Source organism: Rhinoderma darwinii, chromosome 1 (assembly GCF_050947455.1).
Source record: "Rhinoderma darwinii isolate aRhiDar2 chromosome 1, aRhiDar2.hap1, whole genome shotgun sequence".
Taxonomy (NCBI): Eukaryota; Metazoa; Chordata; class Amphibia; order Anura; family Rhinodermatidae; genus Rhinoderma; species Rhinoderma darwinii.
In genome coordinates this window covers 33,964,577-33,992,059 of record NC_134687.1, presented here as the reverse complement: position 1 = coordinate 33,992,059, position 27,483 = coordinate 33,964,577, and the positions used below count along the sequence as shown (strand labels likewise).

At 41.8% G+C, this 27,483-nt stretch overlaps 1 protein-coding gene across 1 annotated transcript in view; it reads right to left on the bottom strand.

Annotated features, from left to right (window-relative positions):
* GRK4 (G protein-coupled receptor kinase 4) overlaps nucleotides 1-27,483 on the bottom strand; it is a 208,344-nt gene that overhangs the window by 18,105 nt on the left and 162,756 nt on the right. Inside the window, exons 5-9 of the mRNA XM_075857386.1 lie at nucleotides 21,278-21,378; nucleotides 12,789-12,881; nucleotides 6,278-6,341; nucleotides 6,052-6,192; nucleotides 499-689 (exon numbers count right to left, since the gene is read on the bottom strand). Of these exons, the coding sequence (XP_075713501.1) occupies nucleotides 499-689; nucleotides 6,052-6,192; nucleotides 6,278-6,341; nucleotides 12,789-12,881; nucleotides 21,278-21,378 (590 nt within the window). The remainder of the gene's footprint in view (nucleotides 1-498; nucleotides 690-6,051; nucleotides 6,193-6,277; nucleotides 6,342-12,788; nucleotides 12,882-21,277; nucleotides 21,379-27,483) is intronic.

The window sequence follows — 27,483 nt, the reverse complement described above, 5'->3', positions numbered from 1 at the left end:
AATTACCATTACAGTCAATGGTAATGCAAACGGAAAGCTATGGTTTCCGTTCATGGGTTCCGCTGACAGAAAGGTCCGACGGAACCCAGACGCAGATGTGAACGAAGCCTTAGCCTGCTATTTCTACAGAAAGGCAACAGAGGGCGCTAAAGGAACAGCAAATTAATGAGCCCATGTTGGAAGTAGACCAGAGGGGCAAATAATAGCGGAGTGAGGAGTCAATGGGGACTAAATTGGTTCGATTAGAAGACATTTTTATAAAACGTAGAAAAACATTCCGGGCCCTGAATATTGTATTCTAGGTAAAGTATAAACACATATACAGATGTAGCAGAGATGAATTTGTAATTTTGCTTTTTAGTTCCACTGTGATCAGGTTTACTTGCAGTCCTACCAAAAATCTCAGACTGAAGTTTCGCAATTAAAACCAAGTGACAAACTCAGGTCTGCTACATTAGACAAACTTTGAAATCCTTGTGCTACTATGTATTGTCTCACCTGTAAACGATCCTCTCTCTCTGCAGATCCTCCAGGCCGCAGCATAGCTCGGCAGCATAAAACACTGCTCTCTGCTCATCAAAGCCTGGGTTCCCCATGTTGTATATGTGAAACTTCAGGTCCCCGCCATTCATAATGGTTAATACTAAGCAAAGGGCGTCCTTTGTTTCATAAGTGTAGGCTAAACTAACCTGAAAACACAGAACGTAACGATTAGTGGAAAACAACACCAGAGAGCACGTCATACAGACAAAATGGCAGACGATTCTGTTTAGATCTATTGGCAGGAACAATAGATTTAGCACACGACCGTAAAAACGCCCGTTATTACGGGTCGTAATTACGACCCGTAATAACGGGCTCATAGCCTTCTATTGGCGACGGGTGCCTTCCCGTTTTCTCACGGGAAGGTGCCCGTGCCGTTGAAAAAGATAGAACATGTCCTATTTCAGGCCGTAATAACGGCACGGACAGTCCATAGAAGTCTATGGAGCTCTCGTAATGACGGGTGGCTACATGTGTGCACCCGTCATTACGGCAGCGTTGCTAAGCGACGTCAGTAAATAGTCACTGTCCAGGGAGCTGAAAGAGTTAACTGATCGGCAGTAACTCTTTCAGCACCCTGGACAGTGACTACCGATCAGTATAAACCTGTAAAAAATAAAAAACGTTCATACTTACCGACAACTTCCTGCTTCCTCCAGTCCGGTCTCCCGCCCGTTGCCTTGGTGACGCGTCCCTCTCGACATCCGGGCCGACGTCCTGGATGACGTTTCAGGCCATGTGACCGCTGCAGCCAATCACAGGTCAATCACAGGCTGCAGCGGTCACATGGACTGCCGCGTCATCCAGGGATGTCGGGCTGGATGTGAAGAGAGGGACGCGTCACCAAGACAACGGCCGGGTAAGTATGAATTTCTTTAACTTTTATTACAGAAAAGGCTGTCCCTTCTCTCTATCCTGCACTGATAGAGAGAAGGGGCTGCCGATTAGTGCAGTGCTATTTTGCCGCCAAAAACGTGCTCGTAAATACGGGTGGAATACGTGTGACACCGAACCCGTATTTACGCCAGTATTTACGGGTGGGAAAAAATACGGTCGTGTGCAAAGTGTCACGTATGTTCTGGCATTCTATTCATTAAAGGAAATTCGAGAAACAACTGGAGGTTCCCATTGCAACCGAGATAGGAAAGGAGGAGATGGCAAGAGAGATGGTCTCCTTGCTGGAGTTTTCTAGCTCCAGTGCTGTAAGTACCATTCAGATAGTGGATGCTGGCAAGACACAGAAAATTTCGATCGCAACATTAAATAATTTTTTTTAAATTAAATCATATGAATATCGTCTGTAACAAAGGAAGTGTCTGTGGATACAATATACAAAGTCTTGGGATTGATTGTTTTAAAAATAACTTTTAAGTGCTTTCTACTCACTCACCACTAGAGGCCACTGCCCTCCCGTTGTAAAGAGAATCTACCACTAAAAATCTAAAAAAATGACTTTTTCCGGATTAGTAAAATAGATTTTTCCATGACTAATGCACTAGCAATAATAAACATGTTTTACCATGAACATACCATACACGAATAAACACTAATGCACTATAACGGGAGTGCGTTTATCATATACACGCAAAACAGCGCCCCCTAGTAATGGAATTCTGTGTGACTTAAAATCATGGTTGCTTTATGGTGCACACTATAGACAGTCTGACTTTACATTCACTGCTGACCCCTGGTGAAACCTGCCCCTGAGGACGCGGACAAGCATGCACCAGCGATACACCTGGGGCTACAGAAGGGAAGAAAGCATATAAATGCCGTTTTTGGATAGGTAAGACCTGATGTTATTGAGCCATTTATCGGATTTATACTTCTGCACATTAGGCGTTGCACTTTTATACACGTTAATTATGAGTGATCTGAGGTTATTTGACAAACTTGTGAGATATTTACATGTAATTAAAATTGTGGACATTGTTCCGTTATTATATTTGTGGTCTTACTTGTCCCCGGGTGAATGATAACCACATCACAGGCATTCCCACTATGAGCTGGCAATTTTCCGTGGTTTTCATGTAGCCCCTTGGGGTTTAATAAATGATATATTTCACTAGAATTAGGAGTGTGGTATTATGGGTCTCTCGCCTCGATTGTGGTATTCAGAGACACTACTGCTCCCAGCAGATTTTTAGGTGGTACCAAACGTTTTTTTTAGTATTGTGGCTTCATAATAGGTCTATAATCTACACCTCATACTCATTTAGACACCGGGCCTACCACTTCGGTCAGTTTCACACAAGCGTATTACAGACACAAATCCCAGTCCTGCTGCGGGTCTTATTACATGAACGAACAGCATCAGAGGGACCTGTTTTAATATGTAGTCGGTGACCGGTAAAATATTGCTTCAAGACGGGCAATTGGGCAACTATAGTAAAACTTTCGATGGGGCCACAGCCTATTTCCAGCTCTGAACATCATGACTTTCTTATATTCTCGTGCACACTCATCATTGCCCTCCATTATCCAGGTGCTTGCCATCTTAAAGCAAAAGGTGGAGCGGTGATGCTCCTCAGCTCCTATGTTATCTACATCTTTGGTCTTCTGCCATACAGCCAGGCCCAAGGTACAGAAGGTGCTGGCCGAGATTCTGGGAATTGTATCACCTTTGATAGGACACAATCCCAGAGGTTGCATGCTGACACTTGTAGTCCCAAAACTGGCAACGCAAATTTTTCTATTGCTATAAAAGTGGACAGTTCATAAAACAAGCTAGTCACCATCACTGGACAATGGGATAATACATGATGCGAATATCATACTGGTCCCAGCAAACAGTCTTTGTGGGACACGCCATAAAACTAGGAAGATACTCTGGTGCCAAAGAAATGCCAACCATGTACCAAGTAGATGTCCCCAGATAAGAATATGGACAGTGCAGAAGTCAGAGTAAATTGGTTACAGCCTGAGGTGGGATTAAAAAAGGATTTATAAATCTGATATTAAAGGCACAGCTAAAATCAATGCATTGTCTAATGGAAGTGTGAGGTACTCTGACATGCATCTCCTGTGTTATCACAATCTCAGGCTGCTGCACTTCACCACCCCCATGCTTTATACTGCAGCATGGATTGTTCCGATTAACTATTGTATACACTCCTTTTCTCTTTTTTTATCCTAAACTTACTTTTTAGAGAGAAGAAAGGATTACAGGTAATTGCCACATATATACTACAACAAATGAACGCAAGGGGGATCCCGAGGGAGAAACAGTCACTAATACAAATTCCCTTTAGACTAGGGTCAGGGGTCAGCAACCTTCGACACTCCAGTTGTTGTGAAACTATAACTCCCAGCATGCCCCGACAGCCACAGGCTTTATTAAATCCATCAAAGCATGCTGGGAATTGTAGTTTCACAGCAGGTGGAGTGCCGAAGGTTGCTGACCTAGTGGGGCATTCTCGCCTGGTAAACAGTCTGAGGGCTGTAAAAACAGCATTCATATTAGAAGGACTCACGGAGATGATGGGTGCAGCTTGGTGGTATGGTGGGCAATTTTTTGACCTCCCCATCAGCACCTTAGGGTACCATTTAGTTGATGCCATTGTGCTCGATATTGTATTTAACAGAGTACCTCATCTAAAGGGGGTTCATCCTGATGATAGATCTAAAAATGGCATTGGTGGGGGTCCAAAAACATGGACCACAGTTTCGAAATTAAAGGACAAGATGCCCTCTGAGGACCTTCAGAATATTCTCTCACTAGAGAACCCCAACACAAGACTAACATGACTGCCCTAGTGATCTGAACGGTGCGGAATCTTGTGACAAAGTAATGTCACAAGAGTCCGCACCATCACAGGATGTTTTAAGGTGGATTCTCCATTTAAGTGCACTCTACATTAGCTAGCCGATTGTGTTTAGATTACTGCCTTAAGTGGCTTGTTACTTGCAGAAATTAGAATAAAAGTATACATTACAGCACATAATGGCTAACATTTTCTATTAACATCAATTATTGAAGGAAAGTTTTTCCTTTTTCAATAGGATTTCATCATAGACAAAGGAAGTATGATCAATATTTAACTTAGCTGGGACAAATCTACAGCACTCAGCCTATTGATTGTTTCCTGGGAGGTGGAATGCCGTATGCTGGCAGTGTCCGGAGTGCTTACGCTGGCGGGGTGATGGGAGCGGGTGTATGAATGCAGAGACACGTGAAGGACATTGCACTCCCTGCAGAGCGGGTCATCGATCTGCTGACCCTTCCCTCTAGCTAGTAGACACTGGTAAAATAAAGCATTGGTTATATAGAACGCTCATCCTTATTGACCGTGTGCGAGGATGCCAACATAACTGTTTCTGTGGGCGCTTTGCACATTGAAGGTCTATTACACACGTACCGCAGCTGCTGCAAAACTCTGCAGTAGATTACAGTATCAGGCAAGGGAAGACAATTTTTACAATTCTCGTCCACATGCTGCAGACTTTCTATGCGGAAATCACCATGCCAGGAGCGGATTTTAAAATCTGCAGTATGTCAATCTCGATTACGAATTTTCATTGCGTAGTTTGCCCCTTTCGGATTCGCAGCATTATTTGCCACGGATTTGTGGTAGAAAAGTCTGCTGCATCTGAAGATATGATGTGAACACCGCCTTAGAAGGGGTGTGGTGTCTTATGTAAATAAAGATTAATTATGAAATATTTCACTTCATAAGATCTTGGCTTTGTGGTCAGTAAGTAGAAAAGTTTTTGTTTACATCTAGATGCTAAAAAGGACCTAATTTTTGTCAAAGCTGAAAGTTTGCTACAATGTATCCAGCTTAGGAAATTTATCCATTCTGGAATGGGCTTTCACCAACAGCAAGCAGAGATCTTGGTAAATGAGTTGGAGCAGCCGTCACATGAACCAACTCGGCCTGTCAGAAGCATCAAGATTTATTTATACGGACTGGCTGCCCCTGACATGACAGGAGATGAGTGAGTCAGTCTCTGTGGCAAGAGGCGCTGCAGCATTCCTTCCCTTCCATGGTCTGTCCGCCTAGTTTCCTGCCAATGGCACATTTGCTCCCTATACAGACCTGGAGAATCAGCAGCCATTGGTGTAGGCCTCTCCTCTGCTCACAGCGGCTGGAGGTGAATACGCGGACAAAGATGTGATCGGTCACGTGATTATAGGAGAGGGGATCACAAGACAGATTACATAATGGGGGGCGGGTATTACCACGACAACAATCTGACAGGATTCCGCATGAAAATTACGGACATTGCCGACAAATTCTAGACGGTTGGCAACTAAATATTTAAAAAAATGACACCCGCGCCCCGGAGGTTCAGCAACAGCAGGGCAGCTACAATTGTGTTAGCTGCTTCTTCAGTGCAATTTCATGTCCAGGTCCATGAACAGACGGAGATCTACAGAACAATGCAGATTTATATACCATTTGGAGTTTGTGGGTAGGTGGCTGACACGCCCCATGGGCAACTTTGGTTGTGACACAGGTCAGGGCAGTGTAGCCCCAGCCTTATTATTGAGAAGTTGATACTTACTACAAATCGACTATTTACTTTTTCTAAAATCAGTTTTTCATTTAATGCCATAGATTCTCCTTTTCTCTTTTTTATCCTTTTCTTTTCCAGCTTTTTGCAGGCGTACATCTTCCCAGTGGCTCGGACTTGGCAGGCACAAACCTAGAAAAAAAAATTAAAAATCATGATTTGAGTCAATGAAGGAAACACTGTGATATGATGGTGCGAGAGGGATACATGTACTCACCTCCCCAAATCCACCTTTCCCCAGCACCCGGTAATGCCGGAATGTGTTCTTCGTGACTGGCTGCCTGGAATACAACAAGGTGAAAACTAAGGGATAAGACATTACCCCTTATAACGTAGCAGTTGCATCAAAGATGGCGAAGGGGTGGTAGACATGTGAGATAAGGTCTGTATAATGGGGTGGCATAGGTGTAGTGGGGTCTCTGTGGTCAGTATAATCTGTAAACATGCAGCGGGTTTCAGTCATCAACAATTAAAGATCCACCAGGTTTTTGGGTATCTCACCCTTTCACATGTTTATGTACTTATCCCATGTAATAGCTGCATAAGCCTATAACATTTTTTGAAAAACTCTATAAGCTTTGTTAGAGGAGATCTCACATCTTCAGCTGTGATCGGCGCTCTTCATCACGTTCTACGAGAGCCGTCTTCAGCCTAACTGGGAGCGCTGATCACAGCCAAAGATGCAGGGGGCTCAACTCAACCTTCTGCACGTTTGTTTCAGCGGCAGTGGTGGTCTCAGCACCCGGATCCCCACTGATCAAAACTTCGGATAGGTTTCTAGGACTTAGCAAAGTTTGATGAAAGTGCAGTTACTCTTTAACCCTATGGAGATGTTGTGGCGTGACCTGAACAGGGCTGTGCATGCAAGACATCCCAGTAATATCGATGAACTTTAACACATTCGCAGGGAGGAATGGTCCAAAACTCCTCCTCAAAATTGTGCAAATATTATTTGCAGCTATAGGAAACATTTGGTGGAGGGGATTGCTGCTAAAGGGGGGATCTACAGGTTATTAAAGGGGTTTGAGATAGCTTGTCTCGGTTTACCTTATGGTATATTTACATCTATATCTCACTGATGCTGCTCTCCGTGTATGATCTGCTTTATTTAAATATATTTATTCATATTTCTGTGAGACCATGTATTGTTGTTCATTAATAAAGATTTCTATTTTTTACGATACGTGGTAGTGATATATTTGTAGGCTCTATTGGGGTGCTATGTCCCCTGTGCTTTTGTGCTTTCTAGGTTGTTTCTGTAGTTTGTTGGGGACCCCCCTTCTCTTCTTTTTTGAGGTTTCTTATAGGCTTACTATTAAAGGGGTTTTCCCACATTGGAAAATCCCGGCATATCCACAGGATATGCCATAAATGTCAGATAGGTGTGGGTCCCACGTCTGGGACCTGCACCTATCCCTAGAATGGGGTCCCCTAAACTCCGTTCTACATTTCTCAGCTCCTGCTGCCTCCCGGCCACTTCCTGATTAGATGGTCGGGAGTTATTAAAACAGCCTAGCTCGCTAAGCTACTCGATTTCCGCAACTCCCATACAAGTGAATGGCAGTTAAGGAAGCAGCGTTCTACAGATAGAACAGATAGACCCGCACCTATCTGACATTTATGGTGTTTCCTGTGGATACGTCAAAGGTCCAAGATGGGCAAACCATAAATTCAAGTGTTCACTTACTTTTTCTCCTGCACTGTGGATGTTTACTTTGTGTGCTCAATATAAGACATGAACAGTACAACTATTTGTGCGTTATTCGTTTAGATTATGGTGATCTATCATTTTTACTTGGATAACAATCAGACCACATTTTATTAGAAATCAATGCAGAAATTCAGGGAACTCTAAAGGGTTCACTTACTTTTTCAAGCAACTGTATAATGCTCATAAAACAGTGCTGTAATCCTAATACCAACATAGAAAGTCAATACAGAGCAGTGTCTAAATAATATCCCCAAACAATGCCCATATAACCAAACAAAGTGAAATTAACAGCACCATATAGTGCCAACACAGTGTCTATATAATAGTACCATGCAGAGCCCAAATAATACCTCCATACAATGCCAATATTATAGTGTCGTCGTGCCCAAATAACACCCACATAACAGTACTGTACAGTTTCCAAATAACTATATCAATATGGTAAGGGGCTCACAGATTCATTCTGTTAATACAGCTCCCATCCAAGCATCTAAGTGCATCACTTATGTTTTATATATACTAGGACATCTCTTTTTGCTTTTTTTTTTAAAATTTATTTACTTTTAAAAGAGCTGCCATTATTTAAGGTTTATGTAAGGTAACTAAACTCCTACAAGAAAAAGGTAGGCTAATCATGCAAGAAGAGATTAGACAGATTTAGTTTGTTTTTCAGCTTTTTTTATTTTTTTTACTATTCTTAAAGGCTTTTTAAACCTTTGGAGACATTTAGTATTTTTATTGTAATGCATATGATTATTATAAGAAGTTGTCATATACATTTATTAAACATATTGTACAGTTTCAGCGCAGCAGCTTCTATGTATCCACTTTACATTGAAGCTGCATAAGGCAGCTGTAAGCCAGATCCATCAGTAAGCTGGACTGACAGCTCAGCTGACATCTGCTCCTATGTGCCTCTGACATACACACAATCTAACTCTAATACTGAACAGATCTAAATTGATCAACTTAGATTTGATCCGTATTAGGATTAGATTTGACCAGTATTAGGGTTAGATTGTGTGTAAGGCGGGAATACTGTCCCGTACTGAAAACATGATTACAACACGGGATAGTTTTCCTGCAGCGAGGCAGGGACTCAGAGCGCCATTGATAACTAGGACGCTAAGAGCCCGGCTCGCTGCAGTGTGTTCGGTCCAGGAAATACTGCCGACATACGGTCTGTATATCACTGAGCGAACATGCTTGTGTGAATCCGGCCTTAGAGGCACATAGGAGCCGCTGTCAGCCTAGCCCGTTAGTCCAGTTTACCGACGGATTCGGCTTACAGCGTTGTTATGCAGCTTCCATGTAAAGTGAATACTTATAAGCTGCAGCACTGCAACGGTACAAAATATTTACTAAATGTATATTACAGAAGTTCTTATAGTCACCATAAACGCATACTGTACATTGCAATAAAAAAAAATTCACCAAAGGTTTTTAATAGCCTTTAAGAGTGCCCACTGGTCTAATACATAATGGTATAGATTTGTGTAGATCCTGACATTTGAAGTTGAATTGAAACTCCTTAAAATACTTGAATAACTAAGTGTATAGTGTCAGAATGTGCTGATTACACACAGGGATCATTTATTTACATGTAAATGGAAAAAGTTCATTCAAGTATGACATGTCCTATTCCACTGTGGAAGTGATTGATTGGGGCAAGGGCTTAAGACGACCGCACTTCCGGGACCAGTTTACTCTGCGTTTTCATGATTCAACTGAAGATTTGTAGCTAAGAAAACAAAGTTACAGCTTAGCCTAAAAGGGAACAGTGCCTGGGGGCCCAAAAGGAGCACGGTTACTGTGTGGGGCCCAAAAGGAGCACTGTTACTGTGTGGGGCCCAAAAGGAGCACTGTTACTATGGGGGGGGGGGGGAAGGAGCACTGTTACTGTGAGGGGCCCAAAAGGAGCACTGTTACTGTGGGGGGGCCCCAACAGGAGCACTGTTACTGTGGGGGGGGCGGGCAAAAGGAGCACTGTTACTGTGGGGGGCGGGCAAAAGGAGCACTGTTATTGTGGGGGGCGGGCAAATGGAGCACGGTTACTGTGGGGGGCGGGCAAAAGGAGCACGGTTACTGTGGGGGGCGGGCAAAAAGAGCACTGTTACTGTGGGGGCGGGCAAAAGGAGCACTGTTACTGTGGGGGGCGGGCAAAAAGAGCACTGTTACTGTGGGGGGCCCAAAAGGAGCACTGTTACTGTGGGGGGCCCAAAAGGAGCACTGTTACTGTGGGGGGCCCAAAAGGAGCACTGTTACTGTGGGGGGCCCAAAAGGAGCACTGTTACTGTCTAGGACGCAAAAGGGTGTACTTTTACCAGACTATTTCCATCTAGGGCACTATTACTTGTTGGGTCATGCACTATTGTTTTCAGGGACAGTATTGAGTCATGGTAGGAAAAAGTCTTCATGGCAGAGTGGGCCATATTTGATGTCCAATATGATAAGCACCCATGATGGCCCTGACAGCAGATTTTGGAGACAAGTTTCTGCCAGCCCCATAGACGTTAGATAGCCACAAATACCACCAAATAACATTTCTCTGGACTGCCATAAAAGGGCTGTCAGGTTTAGGAAACGCATTTTCAAATCCCTCATTCATTGGCCAAAGCAGACAGCAGCTACAAGGAAAGATCTGACTCTGGAGGACCACTGCATGAGAACTGTGCAATGCCTCAATTACCCTGTGGTGGCGCTGCATAATAATGGAACACTTGCTGCCAGGTTCCCCCACAGATTACAGCTGATCGCTGCGGCCCAGCAGCAGGAGAACCTCATGACCAGCTTATCACTGGGGAAAAGGAATTGTCTAAAGCTGGGTACTCCTTTATGCATAACGCCTTAAAACCGTAATCCGATGTTCTGGAACTAAATGATAACCTGACAACTAACCAAGACAGGTCCAGAGCCAGATCAATGGGAAATTACAGAATAAACTATAATGTGTGAATAGTGTAGCAGAATTGTGCAGACATTACACTCTCTGAATAGTCGGACCCCGATTATTTTAACCACATGGGGCCCCTTTCTGCCTGAAAACGAGCTCTGTACCAGGCACGTAATACCAATGGTGCTTCAGCTGAAAATAGTATCTAAGCCCAGCTGTATGTTTCATTGAAGCTGCCAGCAAAAAACACTATAAAACAATATCTAATCAATAACGTAACTACTTTGTTCCAAGGTCCAGTGCTCTTTATATGAACACATAACCCGGTGTTTGCAGCCACTCAGCAAATACGTCACTTTCTCGCACAGCTAAAACACATAGAACGGTGTATTCGACTGGAACAATTACGAGTTATGGCCAAGCTCTTATCTAAACTGGCTGCTTGCATTTATTTTATGGCAGTTACGAAGCATTTTAGGGCCATAATACGACGTTGTAGAAGGCACTGATGCGAGGTCTGTGAATAACAGGCCGGACATAGCCACACTTAATTACCGTATAGCAGGATAACATTTTCCTTATACTGAAAACTTTCCTTTATAATATAAAGAAACTAGGTCCGCTATAGGAGCATGAAAATATTAGCGCCCTTAAAAAAGACCTGCCAGTGGGTCCTCTACTAGACTTGATAAGGGCTCTCTCAGCAGTGTCCAACTGTAAGATGAAAAGAACCAACCTCCAGAGCTTGGTCACAGTCGTAGCTAGGCTTTTCTTCCCCTGGGGCATGTTTGACCCCTTTGCGTTGTCCCCGTTGTACTGTACAGCATCAGACTGGGGTCCTTTGGGCCCACCATAGGGAATGATTCTGAACGCCCACCCACCACCTCTACAGAATACGTGCACATCCACTTGTTGGTATCGTTGTACACATGGGACATCTCGTCAATAAAAGGTCTAATAGGTTATTTATGAATCGCCCATAAGAAATAAACCCTAGAGGCAAGCGCATAGCTCCATGTTAGCTCCAAATGGAGTTGCCTTTGCTAGACCTTTTGAATTCCTCCATTGGACGGCCAGTCCGACCTTGGCTGTGCAGTATATTCGGCTCTGCTACATCTTCATTACTGAACATCGGCTTATCTGATGAACCACATACCTGGCTCCGCTAAATTACCGACATGCATCAAAAGAGTGTCTGTTTGGCATACGTTTGCCAGTGTAAACGTCTAGATAGAGGTTTTTGTAACGGTACTCCATTACATAACTCGCTAATATGCACCACAAACCTATATATGCTACGATAGCTTTTATTATATACAATAGAGGCCTATTTGGATCCGTATGGAGGAAAAACAAAGGGGAACAAAAAAAAAAATGGCAAAAAAATGATGAACAATAAATGCATTAATTAATGAGCAATCGTACGCACTATTTAAGTCTATCGGCACGTTGGCGAATAAGTCGTTCAATAAACTACACACAAACTGAACAAAGTAAAATTATGTGCGTGTGTATGGGGAGTGAATAGTATTTTCTATTCAAACATTTAATTTCATTTACATGGCAAATTCATCAATCTCGTGCAACTAAAGTGCTTTCAAACACGTGACATTGAGGATGGTGTGGACCAGAAATAAGCCTTGGGAGTAGTACCAGGCCCTGTAAATCTACACTTCAAACGATCGGAAAGGTCATAACACAATGTGCGCTGAACTCGCTGGGAGAAGGGAATTACAGTCAGATTAAGGGTATGTTCACACGCAGTAGCAAAATACGCCTAAAATTACGGAGAGGTTTTCGCCTGACAGCTCCTTGATTTTCAGACGTTTTTTACTCGTATTTTTGGCAGCGTATTTTACGGACGTTATTGAAGCTGTTTTTCAATGGAGTCGATGAAAAACGGCTCCAAAAACGTCCCAAGAAGTGACATGTCTTGACAGCGACGCGTAAAATTACACCTCGTGGGAACAGAACATCATAAAACCCATTGAAAGCAATGGGCAGATGTTCGTAGGCGTAATGGAGCAGTGTTTTTAGGCGTAAAACGCCCGAATTACGTCTGAAAACAGTGCGTGTGAACATACCCTAATACGGTGACTTGGGATGATGTTGTGATACACTTACCTCTCAAGCCATTTCCACTGCAAGAAGCGGGAGAAGTACATGCTTTCCTGAAAATCCTCGAATGGTGCACCGCTCAGATAATCGTGAACCACTCTGTAAAAACAGAGACAATATAGAGCCATCATTTAACAGCATTACCTATAAAATAAATATTAAACATGGAAAAATGATCTGTCTATAAAGTCTACATATCAAAGAACAAAAACAGATGTCCAATAAATGTAAAGAAAAAAATAAATGGGTAAAAAAGGTAGTACCACATATGACCATATATCATCTCCTCATCCATCCATTTACTATTGTAAGGTCTAATTAATAAGGCCAGATTCACACAAACAAGTGCAAACTCAGATTTAAAAAAACGGCGGTTTTTCACATCCAAGTTGCACCCGTGCGGCTCCTGTTTTCACTGATCCCTCATAGACTTGTCTATCGAGGGATCCGTGAAAACAGAAGAAAAAAGGACATGTTCTATTTTCAACGGACCCTACACATGGTCCATTGAAACGGCCCCATTGAAATACATGCGTCCGCGTGACGGCCGTTGTTTTAACGGCCGTCACGCGGACGTATACTATGGTTGTCTGAATTTAGCATAATAGACCGGAATTATATATACAGTGCCTATATTTTATTATATTAAAAGGAGTATATTATAATATTATATTAGTATGATATAAATGAAGGCAACATTCACACAGATCCCGGAATTCCGCAAAGTTTTCCGTCACTTTTCATGGTAAGAATAGTGCAACACGCAGAAAAATTCTTGCGGTCATAACGGTAAGAAGCCTTGACAGACCACATTAGAGTATACGGATATCTACATCTATACACACACAGAAGAAAAGAGCGTAAAACATGCAGCATATTCACCACCCAGAGTGCTATGCATCCATAGGCATGTGACAAGTACAAATATGACCGTGACCTAAGCAGCTGAAACCACGTATGTAAGCAGCAGGGTTTATATATGAACCTATACGCTATAATCTGGGTCAATATCGTCATTCATAGAAAAGGTCTGAAGTGGAAAACGGCAAACGTAACAGCAATCAGCGAAAGGACATACATTCCATTCACACAGGAGAACACGTGTCGTCAGGGCTGCTCCAGATTCCTGATAAAAAGGTCACAGGCAGAGGCTAATCATTTATAAACTGGCCCTGCGGAAAACCTCACTGCTAGGGAAAATGCAGACGGTATACATACTCTCAGTAAGCCTCTATGTGCCAGATTACTGGATTTTTACGGACTACATTGCGGAGGACTACCTCCACTATTTACAATCACTTTCAAAGTTCCTAACCTTGAACTTTATATTGAAACTTCCTGAAAAAGGCTGGAGCACCGGATGAGGGTATGACACCCTTAACCCCTTCAGGACCCAGCCTGTTTTGGCCTTCAGGACCCAGCCGATTTTTTTCAAATCTGACGTGTTACTTTATGTGGTAATAACGTTGGAATGCTTTTACCTATCCAAGCGATTCTGAGACTGTTTTCTTGTGACATGTTGTACTTTATGTTAGTGAAAAATTTTTGTCGATAATGTTTGTATTTATTTCTGAAAAACACCACAATTTAGAAAAAATGTGCAAAAATTAGCATTTTTCTAAATTTAAACGTATCTGCTTGTAAAACAGATAGTAATACCACACAAAATAGTTACTAGTCAACATTTCCCATATGTCTACTTTATGTTTGCATCGTTTTTTGAACGTCCTTTTATTTTTCTAGGACGTTAAAAGGCTTAGAACTTTAGCAGCAATTTCTCATATTTTAAAGAAAATTTCAAAAGGCGATTATTACAAGGACCAGTTCAGTTCCGAGGTGTCTTTAAGGGCCTTATATATTAGAAAATCCACAGAAGTCACCCCATTTTGAAAACTGAACCCCTCAAGGTATTCGAATCAGCATTCACAAAGTGTTTTAACCCTTTAGGCGTTTCACAGGAATTAAAGCAAAGTAGAGGTGAAACTTAAATTTTATTTTTTTTGCCGAAATTAATTTCTAATACATTTTTTTTGTAACACAGAAGGTTTTACCAGAGAAATGCAACTCAATATTTATTGCCCAGATTCTGCAGTTTTTAGAAATATCCCACATGTCGCCCTAGCCTGCTCCTGGACTGAAACACAGGCCTCAGAAAAGACCCCAAAAGTTACCCCATTTTGGAAACTACACCCCTCAAGGAATTTATCTAGGTGTATAGTTAGCATTTTGACCACACAGGTTTTTCGCTAAATTTATTAGAATTAGTCTGTAAAAATGAAAATCTACTTTTTTTCTGAAAAAAATTAGAAATTTTTAATATTTACAAGAAATAATAAAGAAAATGCACCCCAACATATGTAAAGCAATGTCTCCCGATTACGGCAATATCCCATATGTGGTAATAAACTGCTGATTGGACCCACAGCAAGGCTCAGAAGGGAGGGAGGGCCATTTGGATTTTGGGGCACGGATTTTGCTGGATTGGTTTTCGGTGCCATGTCGCGTTTACAACGCCCAGGAGAGACCAAAACAGGGTAAACCCCCCAAAAGTGACCCCATTTTGGAAACTACACCTCTCAAGGAATTTATCTAGGGGTATAGCTAGCATTTTGACCACACAGGTTTTTTGCAGAATTTAGTGGAATTAGGCAGTGAAAATGAAAAAGCATAGAAATTTAACATTTTTACAAGGAATAAAGGATAAAAAGAACCACAACATTTGTAAAGCATTTTCTCCTGATTACGGCACTACCCAATATGTGGTAATAAACTGCTGATGGGACCCATGGCAGCGCTCAGAAGGGAAGTAGCGCCATTTGGATTTTGGAGCATGGATTTTGCTGGATTGTTTTTCGGTGCCGCTTTGCAACGCCCCGGAGGGACCAAAACAGTGGAAGCCCCCCAAGTTACCCCATTTTGGAAACACCCCTCAAGGACTTTTTCTAGGGGTATAGTGAGCATTTAGACTCCACAGGTCTTTTGCAGAATTTATTAGAATTAGGCGGAGAAAATTAATATCACTTTTTTTCCACTAAAATGTTGCATTTTCTCATTTTCACAAGGTATAAAAGGAGAAATAAACAACCAATTTTTGTAAAGCAATTTCTCCCGAGTACGGAAATACCCCACATGTGGTCATACATTTTTTTCATTAGAAATCAATTAACCCTTTCAGGACTGATCCATTTTTTGCTTTCTTATTTTCGTTTTTCACTACCCGCCTTCCAAGAGCCATAACTTTTTTCTATTTCCGTCAGTAGAGTGGTGTGAGGGCTTATTTCTTGCGGGAGGAATTGTAGTTTCTATTGATACCATTTAAGGTGCCATAAAAAGTACTGGGAAAAAAAAAAAATAGGAAAATATAGTAATATAGGAAAAAAATCTGATTCCATTTTTTACAGCGATAACTACAGCGATTTTGGCGGTTTCAATTATTTACGTTTTTTACGTTTTTTACGGTGTTCACCGTGCGAGTTAAATAATGGTATATTGTAATAGTTCGGCCTTTTACGGACGTAGCGATATCAATTCTGTTAATTTTTTTTACATTTCTTTCTCACTACTAATAACTAATTCTTCTACACATTTTATTAGTGCCTTTAGGGGACTTGTACCAGCGATCGTTGGATCGCGGGTACAATATACTGCAATACTAATGTATTGCAGTATATTGTTATTTTTACAGGCTTCTGTAACCGCACGAACGCTGTTCCTGTCCGTTAGTCCTGGGTGTCAGCTGTAATACACAGCCGACACCCGCAGCGTATGAAGCGGGCTCAGCATGCGAGCCCGCTCCATACATCAAACCCTGCACCATGACGTGCTATTAAGTCATAGTGCGCAAAGGGGTTAGTGCACAGCGGATGGTGTGAATATTGCAATTTTCCACTCATATGCCATTTTAGTGCATAATATGTTGTGCCCAGTTTGTGCCACTGAAGACAAATACCTCATAAAACGTTAAGCGTATTCTCCCGGGTATGGCGATGCCATATATGTGGACGCAAACGGCTGTTTGGGCAAGCTGCAGGGCTCAGAAGGGAGGGAGCGCCATTTGGCTTTTGGAGCGTAGATTTTGCTTGGTAGTTTTTCTGTTTTGGGTTTTGCTGGTATTTCAGTTTATAATGTGGGGGTATATGTAATCTGTGCGGAGAACATCAGGGCATAATAAGAGGGTATAACAATGGGGTAAATAAATAATAATTCATAGATGTGTGGCCGGTGTCGCACTGATAAATGGTGTCGGATGTTACCCTCCGCTTTTAGAAAACACTGCACATTTTGCATCGCCATATTCTGAGAGCCAGAACTTCTTTATTTTTTCACCACCGGAGCTGTGTGAGGGCTTATTTGTTGCGGGACAATCTGTACTTTTCATTGGTACCATTTTGGGATACATGCAATTTTTTTGATCACTTTTTATTACATTTGTTTGCAAGCCGGGTGACCAAAAACAAGCAATTCTGAGAATGTTTTTTAGTATATTTCTTGCGGCGTTCACCGTGCACTATAAATGACAATTTTACTTTATTCTGCGGGTCGGTACGATTATGGCGATACCATATGTATATAGTTTTTTTTATGTTTTGCAGTGTTTGCGCAATAAAATCACTTTATCAAATTTATTTTCTGTGTCACCATATTCTGAGAGCTGTGAATTTTTTATTTTTCAGTCAAAAAAAAGCTGTGTTTTTTTGCGGGACAGGTTGTAGTTTTTATCGGTATTATTTTCGGGTACATGCGACTTTTTGATCACTTTTTATTCTCTATTTTGGGAGGAGTAGTGACCAAAAAATAGCGATTCTGGTGTAGTTTTTTATTGATTTTTTTGGGGTGTTCATCGTGCGGGAAAAACAACATTATAGTTTTATAGTTGGGGTCGTTACGAACGCGGTGATACCAGATGTGTACTTTTTTTTTTTTTTTTTTAACGTGTTCATTTTTTTCCTATAATGAAAGACTTATTATAGGAAAAAAATTCATTTTTTGTTTATATAACTTCTAACTTTTATTTTTACACTTTTTTAAAACATTTTTATTACTTAGTGTAATGCATTCCAACGGTCATTGTGACGTAACAGTCACACTGACAGGAAGCCTCGGAGGACCGGGCGGAGGCTGCCCCTCCGAGGCTTCCGTACATGGCAACCCAGAGGTCATTGTCTGATCTCCGATTGCCACGACAAGCATCGGCAGCCCCCACGATCACTTCGTGGGGGCTGCCGATGTGCTTCAAACCACTTAAATGCGGCGACGGAAATCTGTCGCCGCATTTATGGGGTTAATTCCCGAAATCAGCCGCGATGGTCCGCTGACCGGCAAGGCTGGAGTGTCAGCTGTCGGGGACATCTGACCTCCCGGTTCCCGGACACTGTCCGTTAGGACAGTGTGCGATGGGAACTACTCTGCAACTGTACGTCCTGATGCGGGAACTAACCCCTCTGCAGGACGTACTATTGCGGAGCAGGGCGGGAAGAGGTTAAAGGGGTTGCCCAGGATTAGAAAAACATGGCCGCTTTGTTCAAGAAACAGCACCAAACTTGTCCACAGGTTGTGTCTGGTATTGCAGCTCGAGAGAAAGAAGATGGGACGCACTCACTTCAGTGGAAACTACGGTGCTATGGAGGTTCGGGTTGGTTAACTCCAAATACAGTGTAAAAAGTTTTAGTTATATGTCATGAATTGAAAGACTAGTGCCTGTACAGGTATTTGCCAGACGCCTGTACAAGAACCAGACCCTTGTCCTCTACCATATTTAGCGACCGTGATAAAGGCCAAGGTTTGGCCGAAACGTTGTATAGCCGAGTCGCTCTGTCTTTCAATTTATGACATATAACTGAATTTTATAACTGAATTTTATTCATACATTTACTCTTTTGCAACAAGAATCTCTAGGAGTTACCTCTTTCTCGAGTGCGGAAGTTATTTTTACACTGGTATTGCAGCTCAACTCCATTGAATCGAATAGGGCTGAGCTGCAACAGCACACACAACCTGTGGACAGATGTGTTTGGAAGAAAACCAATTCACTTTACAGCCCCCCCCGCTTGGACCATAAATTCTGATGAAAATTTAAAGATGGCTTAACCTCCTGCATGTATGAACCATGAACTTGCCAGACCATGTGATGATGGCATGATACCACTGACCTGAAACCATCTCACTATATAGTACCAGGTTTGGACCTTGAAATTTTATAAAAAAATTATGTATGGCCTATGTCCTCTATGTATGAACCCCTGAAGATGCCAAACCATCTGATGAGGTCATGACACCACTAACCTAAAAACATCTCACCATGCCTTGAGGTTTGGACCTTGAAATTCTACTGAAAATGTTATTGATGACCTGAAGTCATTGTCCTCTGATTATGGACCCTGAACATACCATCTGATTACGGCTCAGAGATGGATAAAGCTCAGGAGCCAGTTGGCCAGTGTTCCAAGAAATGCTAGCACCTAACTTTTTGGGTTCTTTGATGATATGATTTGTGTCTCTATTTCTGGGCCAATAAACATTTAAAATAGGTTTGTGGAGGGGTCGAACCAACTCATAATATCTGCATTACGTTGTCCATCTCTTCGAAGGTCTAATGTCGTTGACTACACGGACACTAAGTTTAGACCCTGAGAATGTCAGATTATCTGACCAGCTAACTTCATTGCCCTGATGCCCATGTGATGGACCCTAGAACTTTGCCAGTTTAGCAGGAATTCCATAACCGAAATTTCTGGATTAAAGGCCACATCTTTCCACAGTGTACAGAATTTTAGTTTCAAACAATGAACGTCACTTGTTTAAGATGATTCCCGATATCAATGTGTGTTCAAACCTGAATGATAACCCTTCACTTACAATGCACTCATTTATACATTACATCAGCTCATTGGTGCGCCGACTTGTTATGCAACTTTTATGACCCACCGTAAGAACAACAACAACAACTGTCCTGGAGCTCTGAAAAACGGGGTGTCGCTAAAGATTCGTTCATATCTGCTTCGGGACTACTTTCATGGATTCCGTCTGAGCTTTCGGTCAGGGGAACCCATGAACGGAGCGGTCAAGGTCGTTAAAACCCGCGCCATAGACTATTTACGGCTCGGGTTTTAACTTGCTGCCCGAGCGATCGGGCATGTCATTGACTGCCGGGGACCCTGAGGAGAGGATAGAAGCAGCTTTCGCTGCTTCTGTCTTCTCGGATTACTTGTACACAGCGCTCAATGCGCGCTGTGTATAGAAATAGAGGCAGCGGCCGCGCTGCTGTCTCTATTTATCCCGGTGTTCATGTGACTGGTCACATGATCGCCAGTTGCCGTTAGTGACAGACTGCTGCTGGGTCTTACTAGACCCAGCACAGCCCTATTAGTGATAATCGTCCCTATGAGACGTGCAGTTCCAGTTACAGTGGAAAAAGATGGTGTAAAAGAAAGTAAAAATATATATAAAGTTCCCCAAAAGTCTTTTTTGACCTTTGAGGGACAGACCATAGTAATAAAAAAATAATAAGTAAAAGTAAAGTGCAAACATTTTTTAATAATAAATACACAAAATACCCAACCCAAAAAAAACAACTTTGCCCTCCCCTGCCAATCATTGTCGTAACTATAGTCCTGACCCAATTACCCGAATATAGACATGTAATATATTAAAATTTACGGTAGACAATGGCGATCACAAATAAAAGGTCTATTTTAGGGTAAAACTATGTTATTACCAAAAAAAAATAGCTGAAAAGTAAAAAAGCTTATTTTTTTTACTATTCTTTTCAAACTTTAAGCCTAAAAATTCTAAAATTAGCAAAAAGGATGTGCATAAAAATTATTTAAAAAAAAGAAACCTGCATTGTTTACGGAAAAAACATCGCAAAAATCACGTCGTTAGCCCAACAAATAAAAGAGTTATAGCCATTTAACGAATGCGTGCTAAAAATGGTTAAACGGTGTCTGGTCCTGATGGCGAAAAATAGCCCGGTCCTGAACTGGTTAAATGTATATACACACCCGGCAGATTTGTTGTAGAAAGATCAGTGACTGTCCCATTGCAGAAACAACCGCATTCACATGAAAGAAAAGTATCTTCCAGTTGCAGAAATTTTCGCAATAAATCTGCCGCGTGCGATCATACCCTAGAGGGACGAGGTGTGTCATTAAACATTTTATACATCACTTTTTTTAATTCATTGGCCAATTTTTTCAAAAAATAAAAAGTTTAAAATTAGAGAAATATCTCAATATTCAATTTGTAGGACTAGATGGTACATGAAACGATGGGTTAAAGTGAGGAAGAACCGACTGTCAGGTTACCTTAGCTGGCCCCAATTGGAGCATTTTCCACCAGTTATATGATCGCCCCTCCCCATAGATATGGATAGGGATAAAAAATACTAAAAAGGATTAAAGCATATTGTTCCAGAATTTAAAAAAAAACAAAAAAAAAAACATAAAAATTCATCAAAATATGCAGATGTAGACCCAGAAAGTCTACGTCCCACCTACCTAGTGCAGTCTTTAAAAAGCTCCTTACAGGGACTCTGCTCCAGCCTCTCCTTACATTCATTTACGGTGTCCTGAGGTATTTCCGGCAAATGGGCTGCAGACTGGAAAGAGAAAAAAATAAATAAAGCTAATTGATCAACCATAGGCTACAACGGCCCATAAAGATATTATATTATAATGAAATACACTGCAATGTTCAGGTGAGGACAATTAGACAACATCCACACCATAGTCAGGCCCACGTTCAATGTATTCATGGCAAAAACATGGTGTGAACAGAGTCTTACATACACAATGGTATAGGGTATACTTCAAAGGGATATGCTGTAGTGACACATCTGGGGTATGTTTAGTTGTATATGCCGAAAAACTACGTAAATAAAAAAAAAAGTAGTACTATTAGGGTGCATTCAAGACGTTGCAGTGGAGTTGCGGTTTGAAATGCATAAAAAAATGCATCCAAAAACTGCATGCGTTTTTATTGCGATTTAAAGCATTTTTCAATATGGTTGTGGTATCGAGAAACGCATCAAATCACGGTAAACCGCATGCAGTTTTCGGATGAGTTTCTTTTACGCGTTACTAACCGCTTCTCAACGTCTGAATATACCCTTAAAAAAAATAATTGTGGTATGGGGTAGAAGGGGTGTCTGTGAAGAAGTCTATGGGGTGGAGCTTGCAGACTTTTTCAGTCATAGCTTTAAAACATAGACCACAAACCAGCCAGCTGTTTGAAGGATTGTGGCAGAATTTCCGCATTGAGAATCTGCCGCAATTTACAGTACATTGCACGTGGATGAGGTTTTCAAAACGCCATCCAAACTTCGCAGAAAAAAAAAATCCACCCGGAAATCAGAGCATGCTCATTTGGTTTCCCCACGGATCTCATCCTTCGCAATACGCAGTGAAATCCTTGATTCTTCACACGAATTTGCAGCAAAATCTGCGGCGGAAAAACGTTATCTACAGGTGAACTTGCCCTAAGAAGGCTGGAAATTGTCAGAATTTGTAATTCATATTCAGGAACCGCCCCTTTGAAGAATAAAAAACACAGATAAAAATTTAGGACAACACAATGCAAAGCCTCAATACCAGTCACAGCCACAGACAAGCGTGGCGCTGTTTCTGAAAAAAAGCCTGACCTTTTACTAATCTCAGACAACACAACAGCTTTATCTCACATCAGAGCAGCTTCTAGTGTATAGCATGAGAAAAAAATAATAATTAATTGCCAAACTTTGCTGAAGACTAGTGGCCACATTCTTGTTATTTTATTCTGCGGTTTAACTTCTCTATTTAAATATACAAACTTAGAGCTCAACCAACAAAACAACAACAAACTTACTAGCAACACATAAGAAAATAATCCGCAAGGATAAATGTATACAGCAACAAGCCCAAGATCCCCCCCCCCCCTGACCAGATTGAGTGGCCACATAAATGGCTTTCCAGCTATATAGATATGCCATACATGAATGATCAGTGTGGACTGGTCTCCGTGACTCCTAGTTGCAACATTCTTCCAAGTGCTGTGCCCCATCATATCATGTCCGCCGTGCTCAGCTTAAGGCCTCCCACACGACCATAAGGGGTTTTATGGTCCGCAAACATTGATGCATATCCGTAGCTGTCCGCAATTGTGGAAGCGCCCATAGACTTTTAAGGGCGAGTCCGTGCCACAATTCCGGACAAGAATAGGACATGTTCTATATTTTGTGGATATTCCTACGGCCCGGACACACATCCATAAACATACAAAAAGGCATCCGTGGCCAATAGAAATGAATGAGTCCGCAATTTCTTCTGTAATTACGGATGAAAACTACAATCGTGTGCATGGGGCCTACTCGTGAGACACAAGGACGAACCATAACAGGCGGAGTCTCCCCAAAGTGAAATCGAGCATGGCCGACAGGAGTCAAATGGTCATGATGCTCGGAAGAGTGTCCAGGCTCCTTAATGTTAATGATCGTGGGGGTCCAGGCTATAAATGCGTACACTCTAGTCTGATATAGGCATCATGTCACCGATTCCTGTAGATCAGTGACATCATGTACGCGGTCACTGATCTACAGGAAACCTTATGGCAAAACGGGACCACAACCCGGGAGTGCGGTACACAATTATCAGCTTAAATCCTTGCAGGCCTTACCCACGAAATTCATAACCTTCGACGTCCCTACAACTTAAGGACCATTATCCCCATGTATACACACCTGTCAATATTTGCACTGGAAAGGTAATCTACGCAGTGGCTTTTAAACTGTTGACCATATGAAGATCAGGTATCCGGTTTAAGTCCAAGAAAGTCAAGAGTTGACCAAGAAACTTAACCCCTTAGTACATATTCAAAATGTTCTACATGTATATAAGGTGATAAATATGGGGATAGGAGTCCTGTTTTTTTTTAGGATCATTTTGTTGCTATACTGCGGAGAATTTTCGGCACCTGCAAAAATGTCAAAAAGTTACATGCCATTATAGAAGTTTTGCTACTTTTTTTGAAGGGAGGCCAATGGAGGTCAAGCATTTTGTCAGTGGACCATACTACCATAGCGGCCACAATGTATCTGTAGATGAGTCTTTCCCACTGTAGCAGTCATTTTCTACAATAATAGGTTCTCTCATCTGGACTGAAACACACAAATAAGGATGAAGCTGGCAAGTTTTCGGCTATTCTATGCCGAGATAATAAAACACAAGGAGGAGGAAGCATTATAAGCACCAACGTCTTAAGACTACTTCCTAGAAATGTGCGATCTCCGGCATTCTTAATGGCAGCGCTGGAGTTTTTGATTTTTTCTTAGAAGTCAGTCCACCCCACAACAAATGACATAGGTGGAAACAACGCCTCACATTACAACCTTAAGCCTCTGCAGAAAGTATGTGCATTTCTCAGCAGCTATTTCCATCTAAGGAAAATTATAATGGGCTGGCTCAGGTTTCTATTCGATCTGAGAATATCCCAAAGCTTCATGTCTCCAAAACAAACAAAAAAAATAAATAAATACGTCTTGTGAATATCGCATGGGAAGAGGCGAAAAATGCCAGTTCAATAGGAAGGAAGGGAGTGGCATAAATAATAGCCAAAAACAAAAGGTTGGTGAGGACACAGGCTAACAAAAGAATTAAGTGACGGCGCAGAAGTGGACGTACGCTGACGACATTGTCAGAAGCGGTTATGTGAAGTACTCGGGGTCTGTAGAATAGGAATTCCCTCCGGTTATATGATCCACACCCACATCACTTTCTATAAGGCTGCAATGTAGACAGTGACACGAGCCAGGAATAGCGGGGGAATGGCTCATTTTCTGCAAGAATTCCCTTTTTATATATGAAGGGCAATGACCAGAGAGTTGAAAATAATATCAGTATTTTATATACAAAGCATTTCTATAAATTTTTCCCCATTGCATGGCCATGCCATAGGTGTCAAATAGGTGGCAGCCCAACCACTGGAACCCCCCACTGATAACAGGAACGGAGGTGGGCACGCGTCGTCACTCTCCATTATAGTCTATGACAGATAAAGAAACAGCAATTAGAAAGTAAGTGCGCTCGGCTGTTTCCATATCTTTCATTAAGGCCTAATGCACACCATTGTTGCAAACAATGGATCCTAGTGTCCGTATTTCGGTCCATAACGCCTTTAAGTGACTTCCACAGACCGTTCCGTATGTTCGTATTATACAACAGTGCGGTTTTCATGTGTCATCTGTATTTCATGGTCCGCAAAAAAACAACGAAAGGAAATTATTACTATCTCGTCCCACCCCCCTGGAGACATTCATGGGGAAGGTCATTTAATCTAATTTCTGAGGTGTTTCCCTACAACGTAGATGGCTACCATGTGCTGTCCGTTATTTATGCGGACCCATAGACTTGAACGAATGGTATGGGTCTGCAAAAATGGACAGGGATAGAACATGTTTTATAATTTGCGGAAAGGAACTACAGATCCACAAACACCGACGTGTGCATGGCCACGTAGAAACGAATAGGTCAGTGTGCGGTCTTCAAAATAAGTGGATAGCACACTGAAGAAAAACATTGTGTGCATGAGACCGGGAAATAGGGTTTGGGCACACCTGCTCTCAGGATCAGTGGAGGTTCCAGGCCCCCCACTGAAGTAAATTATAAAAAAATTCCCTAATATAGTCAATGGGTTCCCTCGGCCGCTGGTGGTGTCCGTGGTGCATCGGAACGGTCGCTTCCGGTTTTCCCTTGTTCTGCTCCTCTGATGGAGCAGAACAACGTAAATGTGAACATAGCCTAAGTAGCTCTATTGCTTTATTTCTTAAAAGTGTGTTTCCACGAAAGCTGGGTGACAACTACTAAAACCATTACTGCAGTTTTTAACTCCTGCCACCCCGCTTTCCCAGACACATTGATTGGTACTGCCAATTTACAGAATAAAGGGTTATGTCCCAAGCTCTAGTATGGATACATCACTAAGCAAATATGCCATTCTTGAGCATAGGAAAGCTGGGTGACTATTCCTGTGGGCGATAAAATGGTGACCATACAGGTTGTCATCCAACTTTCTCAGAAACTCTGGTTGATATCAGAAACAAAGCGGAGACGGTTTTCATACATGAGGCTCAACAAGCTTAAAGTGGAGAAAAAACAAAAACACATCATAAATACAAGACACATTCTGCTGCATCCGTTTGCTGGGAGTAATGAAAGCAGATGTGGTGAATAAAAATCCAGGGCCAGAAACCACAAACTTGTGTCGAGTTTTACTTCACTCCACTCTCAGAACACGTCTATTAAGCACGGCTTCCCCCAATGTTTTTACAATATGGCTTTACTACCACTTCGTAACTTGCCGCCTCTTGTACTAGGGAGATTGGAACTTTGCAAACATGATGTGGGCTTGTCTGGCAATTTCCTTCTCTATAAATCATACAAAGTTTATATACAGAGACCCTCATGATCACTAAAAGCGAGAGCTGCGCAACTTCATTTCTGATCGGCTCTGCTTGACTTTCCTCGGAAAGCCGAGGGAGCAGCGTACAGGCTCAAGAGAAAGCCTATGAGTCTGCACAGCGCTCACTCATCTTTCCAAGGATAGCTGGGCCGATCAGAAATGAAGTGGTACAACGCTCACCCGAGCGCTTTTGTCGCATCATTTTAGCGATCGGTGTGTTTTCAGTGCTCAGACCTCCACTGATCATAACTTCTGACATGTCACTATGACATATCAAATGTTTTATGAAAGTATAGGTACACTTTAAATAATTTATTTTTATTATGTTTGCAAATGCACAAAAATACTAAATAAAAAAGTGTAAAATAAATAGACTACCCATATACTCATCCATCCTTCTATCTATCCATTCATCCGCCTATGCATTAGCCTATCTGTTCATTCACTTATCCAGTCATTGATGTGCCCATCGATCTATCTACGCATTCTTCCAACTGTCCATTCATCGCCCTATTCAGCCATCCATATATATCTGTCCTTCCTTTTATTCTTCCAACTGTCCATTTATGTACCAATTCATTCATTCATCCATTCATTGTTCTACCCAGTCAGGTGTTATCCTTCCAGGGTATGGCTAGTAATTATGGACCCCTGCAGGTTATCCATACTAGTGCCTGACTGCCTGCTATCTGGACTAGGTACAGAAAGATAATTTTACAGTTTATATATCATCCACATAAATAGTTGAATATATATTTAAATACATTATATTACCTACCTTGTACTGATCCGGAGTTGCAGCCGCTAATATAGTCCAGAGCTGTAATCACAATTCTGCTGGTTATTAGAAACAGGGAACAGACTTGTAGTCAGACACACCCCTAAAAGCTTAGCTGAGCTTCTATAATGTAGCGGGATATTTAGTCTGTCTAACATCTGAGTTCTGTACAGTGCCGCCCTGGTGTAAAGATGACACTTCCTGGAAATCAAAATCACAAGAGCTATATCTGTGAACACATTTACAACAGGCAGGATTAGAACAACTGATATTGAAGATCAGAAGCCTGCAGAATTGTGAACGCAGCTCTGGACTATATTACAGGCTGTAACTCCGGATCGGTAAAAGATAAACAATACAAACCTTTAGAAGACATTTTGACGTTTGGAAAAGCAAATGTTGCCTGTATTTTGCTGCAAGAACTTCTTGAAATTCACAGCCAGCATTTTAGAACAGTCACATATAAGACTAAAGGAATGCCCGTAAACGGTGTCA